The sequence below is a fragment of the Schistocerca gregaria genome, chromosome 4 (genome assembly GCF_023897955.1).
Source record: "Schistocerca gregaria isolate iqSchGreg1 chromosome 4, iqSchGreg1.2, whole genome shotgun sequence".
NCBI lineage: Eukaryota > Metazoa > Arthropoda > Insecta > Orthoptera > Acrididae > Schistocerca > Schistocerca gregaria.
In genome coordinates, this window is record NC_064923.1 from 676698730 (window position 1) to 676712060 (window position 13331).

The 13331-nt window shown below is 43.3% G+C and overlaps 1 protein-coding gene across 1 annotated transcript in view; it reads left to right on the forward strand.

Annotated features, from left to right (window-relative positions):
• Positions 1-9416, forward strand: part of LOC126267367 (odorant receptor Or2-like) — a 79572-nt gene extending 70156 nt beyond the window's left edge. Inside the window, exons 6-8 of the mRNA XM_049972540.1 lie at positions 32-133; positions 2949-3104; positions 9257-9416. Of these exons, the coding sequence (XP_049828497.1) occupies positions 32-133; positions 2949-3104; positions 9257-9313 (315 nt within the window). The 3' untranslated portion in view covers positions 9314-9416. The remainder of the gene's footprint in view (positions 1-31; positions 134-2948; positions 3105-9256) is intronic.
• The last annotated feature ends 3915 nt before the right edge of the window (positions 9417-13331 follow it).

Sequence of the window (13331 nt, forward strand, 5' to 3'; positions counted from 1 at the left end):
GTGTAACTTGTGTCGTTCCATGGACATACAGAAGACAGACTCTGGCTGGGTCTTCAAGTACGGCTCATACCTGGCTGCCATAGCAGAGCAGCTGCTGCTCTACTGCTGGTTTGGGAACGATGTCCTGACAGAGGTAAGTTCTCCAACGAATATCCAGTATCGAGGACATGTTACTGGCGTTACTTCCCTAACAGCCTGAGAAAACAGATATCTGTACAATTCAAGACGTTACGTCACTTAAGAAATGTTATTACACGTAGAATATCACTAATATCCGAGTCACTGCTTCTAGGTGTGTCATCTGCATCCTACGACTTATGGGTGTATCGGTATCATTTTCTACCCTACTTTTTGTCTGTGTACATGCTGGTCACTGACTCACACTGAACTGTAAACATGTTTGTTACTCATATATGCTGATATAGAGAGCGTGCAGAATATTCTTATGGAATTTACAAGTAGTATCAGGAACATAAGATGTTTTCCATCACGTGCCTCTAAATTTCACAGATAGTTAAAATAAATAGTTCTTCGGGCCGTTAAAGACTGTAGCGTCTGTCACGAGGTATCATAGACCAGTTACAAACTTTTGTTTTATAACATACTGTCACCGAGGTACAGTTTATATTAAATATAGTTTATGTTGATTGGAACTGTTTTCCCTTATTTTGTAGGCTAGAAGTTGCAACAGACGGACTAACTCCAAATGGGACATCTACTTACCGTGGGGACTGTTTTACCAATCATGCCACTTAAACACACGTATGTCAGAACAATATCGTTGCAAGGACTTGAAGTATAGGTGGAATGGAAGAGAATCTTTTGCATCAAAATCGGAGTTCAATTGGCAGTACATTGTCACAAACAATAGGCGTCTAGGTTAGAAATCCAGTCTCCATCACAGTTTGCATTATCATCTACAGTCGCACTTTCTGCAATGCAGACACTTTTTTAAACATTAATTACCACTGCAATGTTTTACAACATTTGCTTAATGATAACAACTATATAGCGTATGTAACACCATCACCCTCACCCAACCCCCTGCCCTTCCAAATACGTAAACCATATTCAGAAGGTGCGACTGCACGATAATTTGTAGTATCACTTGAATTCTGCGTACCCGTCGGCTGATTAACAACAGAAGCACTGTGAGTCAATTACACTACTGGCCACTACACCACGAAGATGACGTGCTACGGACGCGAAATTTAACCGACAGGAAGACGATGCTGTGATATGCAAATGATTAGCTTTTCAGAGCATTCACACAAGGTTGGCGCCGGTGGCGACACCTGCAACATGCTGACATGAGGAAAGATTCCAACCAATTTCTCATACACAAACAGCAGTTGACCGGCGTTGTCTGGCGAAACGTTGTTGTGATTTCTTGTGTAAGTAGGAGAAATGCGTACAATCACGTTTCCGACTTTGATAAAGGTCGGATTGTAGCCTATCGCGATTGGGGTTTATCGTTTCGCGACATTGCTGCTCGCGTTGGTCGAGATCCAATGACTGTTAGCACAATATGGAATCGGTGGGTTCAGGAGGGTATTACGGAACGCAGTGTTGGATCCCAACGGCCTCGTATCACTAGCAGTCGAGATGGCAGGCATCTTATCCGCATGGCTGTAACGGATTGTGCAGCCACGTCTCGATCCCTGAGTCAACAGATTGGGACGTTTGCAAGACAACAACCATCTGCACGAGCAGTTCGACAACGTTTGCAGCAGCATGGACTCTCAGCTCGGAGGCCATGGCTGCAGTTATCCTTGACGGTGCATCAGAGACAGGAGCGCCTGCGATGGTGTACTCAACGACGAACCTGGGTGCACGAATGGCAAAACGCATTTTTTCGGATGAATCCAGGTTCTGCTTACAACATTATGATGGTCGCATCAGTGTTTGGCGACATCTCGCTGAAAGCACATTGGAAGCGTGTATTCGTCATCGCCATACTGGAGTATCACCCGGCGTGATGGTATGGGGTGCCATTGGTTACACGTCTCGGTCACCTCTTGTTCGCATTGACGGCACTTTGAACAGTGGACGTTACACCTCAGATGTGTTACGACCGGTTGGTCTGCCCTTCATTCGATTCCTACGAAACCCTAATTTTCAGCAGGATAATGAACGACCGCATGTTGAAGGTCCTGTACGGGCCTTTCTGGATACAGAAAATGTTCGAGTGCTGCCCTGGCCAGCACCTTCTCCAGATCTCTCAGCAATTGAAAACGTCTGGTCAATGGTGGCCGAGCAACTGGCTCTTCTCAATACGCCAGTCACTACTCTTGATTAATTGTGGTATCGTGTTAAAGCTGCATGGCAGCTATGTACTTGTACACGCCATCCAAGCTCTGTTTGACTCACTGCACAGGCGTATCAAGGCCGTTATTACCACCAGAGGTGGTTGCTCTGGGTACTGATGTCTCAGGGTCTATGCACGCAAATGTAATCACATGTCAGTTCTAGTATAATATATCTGTGTAATGAATACCAGTTTATCATCTGCTTTTCTTCTTGGTGTAGCAATTGTAATGGCCAGTAGTGTAGTTTAATTACTATTCTTGATCCCATGATTTCATATTTAGTGTCACTAAACAAACTGCTTATGAGCAAAGCATCATTTTTAGGAATATTTACAAGGAGAACGTCAGAAAGACTACTCTAACGTTAAAGGAAGATCGTGCCAGGCGATCAGTCGGCGGAAGATCACCCGAAATAACTCAAATTGAAGTGACGATGTGCCCAGCATCTGTGGCCATGCGTTTACGCCTGCTTTGACACAGCAGCGGTTACCTCCGTCCTTATTGATGAAAATGAATATACTGTTCTATGCTACATTGCTATTATAGAGTTTAGGCTACATGTCTTACAAATATTTCAAGCTGTCACTCGCCTTTGTGGCTTCTCTCGCCGTTCACGTTGGCTGCTAACTCGTTGCGCAGAGCGAGCGCCTGCAGCTGTCGGCCTACAGCAGCCAGTGGGTGGCAGCCTCGCCTCGCTTCCGCAAGGAGCTGCTACTCTTCCTGTGCCGGGCCCACCGCCCGCTGCGACTGACGGCGAGCAAGTTCTACACCATCTCCAGGGAGACCTTCCTAATGGTAGGTCGGGATGCACTGCTTGGATTGTTGCACCTTCAGATCCTCACATCCCATCCCCTCCGTCACGCACGTTGCTGAACTGGCAAAACACCCTCGAAACATGCTGTCATTACCTTCACACTTTTATTAATTTTCTATTAATTCTGTCGACATTGCGCTTCGCACGTTAAACAGAACAGTTAGGTCCAAATTACTGAGGTCCTGATATATGGAATGTCCATAATTAAGGTTCCAGTTTCAAAATGCTGTAGAAAGAGAGTCGCTACTCAGAATGACGTCCAAATTTGAACAACGTTTTATTGACGTTGATCCGTAAAATTTCTACTGGTTCACCAAATGTTATTAATTTCTGTGGTGTCAGACACCACACTTGCTAGGAGGTAGCCTTTAAATCGGCCGCGGTCCGCTAGTATACGTGGGAACCGAGTGTTGCCGCTATCAGTGATTGCAGACCGAGCGCCGCCACACGGCAGGTCTAGTCTAGAGAGACTCCCTAGCACTCACCCCAGTTGTACAGCCGACTTTGCTAGCGATGGTTCACTGTCTACCTGCGCAGAGACGACACTTTATCATAGCCTTCAGCTACGTCATTTGCTACGACCTAGCAAGGCGCCATATTCAGTTACAATGTCTTCTGAACAGATAATATTGTGACTCATGTACCGTCAAGAGCTATGTTCATCATTAGTGGATTAAAGTTAAGTATCAAACTAATTACGTCCGCTTTCTGAATTCTAATTCTTTGTCATGTTCCAGACCTCACGTCAGTATAGTTCTTCCCTCCTCACGCCAGCCTGAGTGAGCTAAAACGCGTGCATTTCGGCCTCCAATCGCAACACGGTGTTGGCTCTTCTGCCAAGCCAACAATGTCAATCAGTACAAAAAATGTAAAGTGGAAGTAGTTGCCAAGAAATAACTGCTGAAATTACACACAAGTTTGAGTAACACACTTTATTCAAATTTGGTGCAAGACTTTACGACATTTTTTAAAAATAAAGACCAACAATCCTTTAACAAATAAGTCACAATTTACGATAGGAAAGGACTTTTAAATTATTAAATTATTATAAAAAATTACACGCCAGTAAAAGGCAAGCACAGGCAAGCAATTTAACGTATACAACGCGACGCTGTATAATATTTCAAGCTCAGCTAAATTACAGATGAATTTCACTCCATTCATTAAAGGGCGCAGAATCTAACTTGTCTGCAACACATAAAGACAATGCTGTTCACAAAAGTTCTCAAAATAGAAAAACCAAAACGCATGAATCATGCACACGGGGGACATTCACAGATAATAACAATAACATTTACAAAATAAATAAATAAACAAATTTTACAAATTTCTGCCACTTAACGTACGGCAAACACACACACTCGCCAGGTCGGATTTGTGAACTTTTACAAAGTTCTTCTTTCAAGGCAACAATTTCTACCCGTAATGAAATGGTAAACTTTTGCATGCCAAGAAAACACACTAATAACCAACTACCTGCATGAAACACATAATCGGATTAGGGAAGGACGTGGAAGGAAATCGGCCGTGCCCTTTGAAAGGAACCATCCCAGCATTTGCCTGGAGCAATTTATGGAAATCACGGAAAACCTAAATTAGGATGCCGGACGCGGGATTGAAACGTCGTCCTCCCGAATGCGAGTCCAGTGTGTAACCACTGCGCCACCTCGCTCGGTCTTGCAAACGTCCCCGTCTGTTGACTCGGTGATCGAGACGTTCCTGCACGATCCGTAACAGCCATGCGGATAAAGATGCCTGTCATCTTGACTGCTAGTAATACGAGGCCGTTGGGATCCAGCACGGCGTTCTGTATTACCCTCCTGAACCCACCGAATCCATATTCTGCTAACAGTCATTGGATCTCTACCAACGCGAGCAGCAATGTCGCGAAACGATAGACCCCAATCGCGATAAAGCTAATCATTTGCATATCACAGCATCTTCTTCCTGTCGATTAAATTTCGTGTCTGTAACACGTCATCTTCGTGCTGTGGTAATTTTAATGGCGAGTCTTGTATAACTCTAACCCACTGGTCTAGCTCTGGTCATTGAATCGAACTGAGCCTGGGCGGCAGGTGCGGATACGTCATCCCACGTTGCTTCGGTTGCATTCCAGAGACCACCAGTAAGAGTGGCGGGTGAGCGGTGTCATGCCAGTCTCTCACCAACACATTACGAGACGTTTCGATGAGATCGAGCTCTGGGGAACGGGCCGACGAGGACTAAGGTCGAGCACACACTATATTGAGTACATCAGGCCAGCACCAGCCAAAATGTGTTATCTCTTTGAAACATAACTTCAAGGAGGTTACAAATATAGGGGACAACCGCCGCCTTAACGTGATAGGAATCAAACATAACTGATTGACCGTTCACACAGTATAGTGCAGTTGTTTACATGTAGGCCGGCCGGCCGCGGTGGCCGAGCGGTTCTAGGCGCTTCAGTTCGGAACCACGCTGCTGCCACGGTCGCAGATTCTAATCTTGCCTCGGGCATGCATTTGTGTGATTTCCTTAGGCTAGTTAGGTTTAAGTAGTTTCTAAGTCTAGGGGACTGATGACCTCAGATGTTAAGTCCCATAGTGCTTAGAGCCCTTTGAACCACTTTGTTAACACTTTTTGAATAGAGAACTGAATGAAAAGTCCAACAGTCTACTATTTCTGTATTTATTTAAGTCGATTAGAGACTCACAGAACCGGCTTCGCAATTTTTAAGTTGCCTCTTCAGGTGTATATAATGCTTTGTCGTGTGCTATAGGGAAGTAGATCAGAATGTTGTACAGTAACAGTTGGCGTAGCTAGGCGAAGTCCGCAGCCTTCTTCAACTGGTGAAACCATCACCTATGATGAAAGTCCAGTGTGCGCTAGGATCACGATGAACTGTTCGTCACCTGACCGATTAAAATATTTTTACTGTGGACGCGTGTCAAGCACGCCCCTCTTAAATGGTATCCAGGAGTATGTTGGTTCCGGTAGCTGACACGCTTGAGTGCGTTTGTATCACCGTAATAGCAACCGTAGGGGCTGACAACAGAAGGAACAAGGTGTCCCACGTGTTGCCGGAGGACCTGCAGTGGCTGCCGTCCGGGTGTGGTTTAGGAAATGGAAATAAGTAACAGCTATTGCGGACAATTGCACTTTGCATTCAGTTTTATATTTTAACAGTTTTATGACCCGTATGCAAACACCCGTGTTGTACTGTATGAAATGCCAATCGATTATGTATAATTTGCTGTGGCTGCCGTAGTTTTGAAATGTAAAGAAATCAAACGGCTGTTCTCCAAATTACAGAATATGCGAACCAAAGGTGGTGATGTTGTGAACCCGATGGCAGCTCATACCTTCACGCCGAGTGCTGGTTCCATAGGGCGATGGCGAATGCAGTCTGGAAACGACTGTTCACCTCGTAGCCTCCACAGAAGGACACTCCCATGTGATGTTGCGACTCGTTCAGAAGGACGCTGTGGTAGCATTCAGGTGTCAGCTGTCGCTAGGCACACCACAGTCGGGCGCTCCTCTCTCTGTTTCCGAACCAAGGGAAGCCAAAAGAATGGTCACCGTCTTGACTGTCTGTGATGTTGATACTTGATGTTGATACTTGACATAAGAGTTTTCTGAGAATCGCACCGCGTCACAAGGTAAGAAACTATACTGGGAAAAATGAACACTTCGGTAACGTTTAACGTGACAGTCTTCTGGGTCTTTTTACATTATGACGCGGTACGACACACAGAAAACTGTTATGTCTACAGACTCTGGTCGCGGAAGCCTAAGCAGTGATAATTATGTTGTTATAAACGATACCACTTTATGACACGAGGTACGTGACGCGGCTGTACGGTCCTGCCTGCCGAGCTAGCAGTATGTCCGTCATCACGGTACAAGTCGTGCGTGGTTGCTGAGATGTTGTGTGGCCACCCTCGACCCACTGATTCTATATTCGCAACCAAAATGCGATCAGCAAATTCACGGTACAGTAAAAAAAAAAAAGTTTCGGAAGGCCTCGCTGGTGCGTGCTGACGAATTCCGAAACGAAGCAAGCAACACTAAAATGCCATTTTTGAATGATAAACATATTGCGTAAGTTTTCAAATGGTTCAAATGGCTCTGAGCACTATCGGACTTAACTTCTGAGGTCATCAGTCTTCTAGAACGTAGAATTACTTAAACCTAACTAACCTAAGGACATCACGTACATCCATGCCCGAGGCAGGATTCGAACCTGCGACCGTAGAGGCAGCGCGGTTCCAGACTGAAGCATCTTAAATCGCTCGGCCTCTCCGGACGGCTGCACTGAAATATCCGTTTGATGTTTGGTGCATGCTCCCAGCATAGTGTTGCGATGATCAGCAGTGTAGAAGTATGTAATACGTATAGATCCATAAATCAATTGCTTGAATAATGTTACATTTGTATATAACACTGATATTATTATATAACGAATCTGTGACTGAATTACTACTACAGCTACTACTACTACTAGTACTGCCGCTAATACTACTATTACACTGTCCATGTCCAGTCACATTAATGTAACCACCTGTCGAAAGCCTGGACGAGAAGTAAGACATTCAGTGAGGTGTGGGAAAGCACGGACAGGGATGTAGATCCATGCTGACACCAGTGCCGTGGTCATCTGCGCGAAGTTTCTCGGGTCAGGATCCATGGTCCGAGCAGCCCCATCGCGATAGTCCCACAGACTCTCGACTGATTTTAAAGCCGGGGGACTTGGCGGGCAGGCCGCGCGTGGTAGCCGCGCGGTCTATGGCGTTCTGCCGCGGTCCGCGCGGCTCCTCCCGTCGGCGGTTCGAGTCCTCCCTCGGGCATGGGTGTGTGTGCTGTGCTTAGCGTAAGTTAGTTTATGTTAGATTAAGTAGTGCGTAAGCTTAGGGACCGATGACCTCAGCAGTTTGGTCCCATTAGACCTTGGCACAAATTTCCAATTTTTACTTGATGGACAAGGAAGTGTGCTGCTTTTCGAACCAAGCACGCACACCGCGAGGTGGATGATACGTTGCAATGTCCCGCTGGTAGATGTCATAATACCGACGAAAACAAGCAGTATGTAAGGTTGGAAATGCTCCCCGACCATGGATACATACTTGTTTTGACCCACTGCGTTCTTCAAATGAAAAGATCACCCAGAAAATGGCAAGAAAACATTCCCCCGACCATAGAGCTCCCTCTTCCGGACACGGGTCTCCCGACGATTGTTGCAAGGTGTTTGCTTTGAAACGTTTCACGCCGTATAAAGCAACCACCGTGTGTCCCACAGAGTATAAAAAGTGATTCGTCTGGAAAGACCACCTGCCGCAGTGGACGTCCAGATGCGATGAACAGCAGTCAACGTGGGAACATGTACGAGGCGCCTGATGTGGAGACCCACACGCTGGAACATTCACTGATCGTTCTTTCAGGAAATACTGTTGGTTGGTCCTTGGTTCATCTGGGCGATTAGCTGCCCAATATTTGCACGTCTACTCGCCCGTACACGACCCCGCAAACGCTGTTCACCCCTGTCGTCTATGGCCTGTGGTACATTGCAGTTGTCTCGCCACCGGTTTTGAATAGCGCAGTTTTACCACACACATTATAGTTTAACTATGGCGGCAAACGAAATGCTTCCACCTTTGGCCTCAAAACCGGTGATAACGCCTTTTAGACTTCAGATAAATCGCTCACATCCCGCCTTACGACAACGAGTGCACTGTTTCCTGCTTGACACTCGACATGCTTTATACACACGCCATTGTTAGTGCTGCCTGCCGTCTGTACGTTAATGTGTAATGTAGGCGGTCCTTACGTTAATATGAATGGGCCGTGTATATTGTTTAGATCTTCCTTCTGCAGCTTCGTACGAATCCCTCTGTAGTTCTTCGTTAGAGGAAGATGCAAGACGACAGGTCCCGACGGTCAATCGACGAAATTTAGCTTTTTGTTGTTTCCTAATTTCATAATTTTTTTGTGTGTCTACACAATCATGTCATCATAATCTTAATTTCGTCATTTTTAGAGCCTAATTATTTAACGGAATTCCTGTAGTGTCGTAAACTTTTTGAGAAGTTAATGCTGCCTGTTGTGTATTACATTGTTTCCAGCGTATGTTGATTAACAGTATGGTTGTCTGTTTCAGCTGATGAACGCCTCTTTCTCCTATTATGCGGTGCTGAGGCAGCTCAACTCCGACTGACTGACCAGTCGCAGCTGACGCAGAATCTCCGGTGCCAGCCGTGCCTATAATGCAGTATAACCCACTCCAATGTTAGCTGTTGCAGTTATGCAATAAAAATAGGAATCAGAACAACTACAATGAACAACATCTGCCATTTCTAACCTGCCCTATTAATATGATAAGAGCTATCAAACGAAACCTGTAAATATGATAATCATAAATCCTGTCAGATATGATGGCATCAAGGTCTTTCCTGCATCTCCTGACAGCAAAAAGGTGCCCAGGGCAAAATATTAATCTCCGAAAAAATATGCTTTTTGAAACTGAAATACAACTCTGTCGTATCAGTTACAGTCATAAGGGGCAGAATAAAAATTACTTTTAAGCCCGATATATTGAGGAAAAGAATCAAGGGTTATGTAGGTGATCCGAAAAACGAAGGCACAGCACAGAGTTTATTAACACAATATGAGGGAGTTTTGAAACACGAGCTCTGTTACTTTCGAGCACATTCACCGCCGATGGGCATTCGTTTGGCGAGCTTTCTGACAGCTAACTTCACTACAGCACGTTCATGATCCCGCTTTATCAGCAGCTCTTGCGTCATCTTTTCTCACTGAAAAGCTTTTACAAATGGCGAAAACCAGAGAACTGCTCTTGATGCGGGATTTGAGCAGCCCACAGTATATGGATCCCATCCTGTCAGAAGACTGGAAGAAATAAGGTATGTTAATACGAAGTTGTGTCCAACGGAGCCGAGAATTATTCGGCCGTGAAAATTTGAAAGATCCTCCGGCTCTGTGGTAACAGTACTGAATCAGCCGCGGGGCGTTCTAGCTGGTGATTCAATATTATGTACCAACTTTCTACATTAAGTTGAACTCATTGTGGACTACGAATTTCGTGTTGTTGAATATATTTAGTTTGTTCCAAAGTGATTTGACTTCCCTCCGTTTCGGCTATCCCAAAATGTTGCGGTGGATAATGAAAGTGTGCTGCATGAATTAAAGTGGCATTATGGAGACCATACTCAAGCAATTGACGAGAAGTGTTTTTTTTTCTATTAATTACTTGAAAGAGATCCAGTCTGTCTATATTCTTTCTGTTTGCTCCAAAAGTAGGGACCTGATCCCTCAACTGGAATTGATTTCACTTTGCTCGCCAGTAGTCAGTTTATCGTAAAATGCATAGTATTATGCCGTCAGCTGAGACACGGTGTCAACACATGTCTTCGTTTTTTAAGCTCTCTGCTAGTAATTTATTATAAAAATTTACTTAATACTTGGCAGTCTGACTATTTAATTCGTAACAGACCTCGTATCCTTAGACAGTATTCGATTTGAAAAATTACCACGCATCCTGAACAATACAAGCACAGTTAAAAATCTGCATTATGATTACGTAGTGTGGAAATTGGGAAAAAGGTGAACAAACTTTCACTACACTCTCGGAATTTATTAACAAATCAGTCGCTGTGATTACAGCTCTTACAAGAAAACTGCGCAAAATTACAATTTTATCTTTCATACACCTAAGTCCATTACTAGCGATAATTCATCGTGTTGGTTATAACAATTAATGTAACATGCACTATGACTCAATAACTCGCCAAATCGTTTCGTATCTCTACTGTCAACTGACGTTGTTATATCGATTTTCATGGATTTAACGCGACCACGTGCCTCTTTTACATACTCTGGCACCCCACTCGACAGACTACACACTATTAAATGAGTGGCTGTCGCCCGCACTAGCCGTGCTGCGGTTGAAATGGAACCAGCGGCGGAGGGATGGAGGAAACCATGCTGGCTGAAACGAATCGTACGTTTAGACACCCATACTACTTGTTTTCGAAATCATTCAAAGAAGATTTCTAAAATACAAAGAAATACTCAGAACCAAAAATAACGCCCAAAAGCTAAAACCTCTGGCAATGGACAACCCATCGCACTAATTTAGCTGACAACTAATGTAATGAAAGAGACACTTTATTCCGTATCCATCCTTCCCTAGTCTTAAATTAACAGAGGCTCGTTTACAACACACCAACAGTCGTTTTCTTTAAGAAGGTATTAACATATTTTGATAAACAAGATAACATGGAACAGCAGAATAAGAAATATATAAGAGAAACATTTGTACGTGGCATGATAACTTAATCAATCTCACAAGAAAAGAGGACAAAAGTAATTACGCTTAAAATAAAATTACAGAAACAAATACTAGTAGTTAATACTTAAATAACAGAGAAATATAATTTAAGTTTCAGTCTAAATTAAGAAAAGAGAAAGTACGAAAAAAAGTTGAATATGTCAAGTGAACAATCCACTCAAAACGGAAAATCATGTAGTTTCAACACAAGCGTGCCTATCGTTAGTATGTGTTTGTAAAGAATGTTCTAAAATGGATTGTAATAACTTATATATGGCTGTCTGAAACATATTCGTCATATGAAGGCATGTGTGTTATATATCAGACTAGTCGTTTATTATGGAATCAAAATTATTCAGAGTTTGCTGTGAAGGAAACAGAATAATCTGGAAGAAACATCACACAATGTAAGAACAATTTACAGTCACCATCACGATGATAAAATTAAAGAGAAATCTTATTTTTACATCTCAGTGAGCTTTGCACAACAATTTTCTCCACACTTCCACTATTTGTCGGTGAATCTGTATGGTGCAGGAGAAAGTTTTACAAATTGTACCGCCATTTAAATTGTGCCAATGACATATTTAGAAAACCATTTGCTTGATGATACCACCTGTTGGAGGAATGTGTATTAGATAGCATCTAACTGTTGTACTTGACCGGTTCGACAGCGGTTGAGAATTCTCACGAGGAGTGATTTAAATTTATTTGTGTTTTGAGGAAGTCAATATTTGTGAAGCTAAGCATCAGTGCTAGTACAGGTATGGTAAGTCTATTTATAATTTGTACATCATATAACCATACTTATTAAGTGATAAAGTAACGTAGAAACTTTTAAAATCACTCTAGCCTGTGTGCAGTAAAATGTAAGTTCAAAAGTATTGCGTCTTCCTGTAAGTTGTACCTTCTGTTTTCTTGTTAATTATATCTGTTGATTTTAAAGTATTTTTAAGTCTACACGTTTTAACAGTGGATTTGATCTAACAAGTGGTCTAATAATTGAACTTCTGTATGTGTTGAGGGAATTTGTATATGTACAGAACTACCTGTGTAGCTTACGGACGAACTGGTGGGTCACACTCTGCCACTTGAATCCCACATGTTTTAATGACCTGACCTTTGATTTGGCAGATGTAAATGGGATAACAAATAAATATGATATGGGATGGCAAGTAAACAATGGTATTATAGCTTCATGTCTCACCATACTGAATTATCTCTGTGCCAACCAGAAGCTACAACGACAGCTTAAGTATTTGGGTTCAACGAACGTGATTTAATGGACAAACTTGGTTTTCAAGTTTGGAAAATTCTATATACGAATGAGACAAGCCTATTAACGGAACGGAAACCTCAAACGATCATTGCAGGAAGAGGAAGGCACCTAAAGGGGGCTGTAGCTAGTGCAGGAGGGGATGCAAATACCACAAGTACAGGTGGACGCAGATAAAAGTAGGCCGTGCAAGCGTAAAGGAAATGCAATGAAATTACAGAAACGAAGAGCTGAACTGGAATTATCATTTATTTACTATGAAAAATACAGTGAAAAATATATTTACATTACATGATGAAACTGGCCCCCTGCTACATCAGTCCACAACTCTGCACGTCTAAGCATATTTAGGTACACCCAGCGTAAAGTTCGGTTGTGTGGATTTGTTTCATAGACCTTAATCTTCAAGTATCTCCACAGGAAAAAAGTCACATGTTGTTAGATACGGCGAATGTGGTGGGCAAAAATGTTTGCTGACAATTCGTTCCTCAGTGAAAACATCATGGACTCGCTCCAGGGATACCTTAGACTGTGGCATGTTGCTCCATCTTGCTGGAAGAAGGAATATTGTCTTTCATATTCAGTGAGTTGACCAAAACATTTCATACA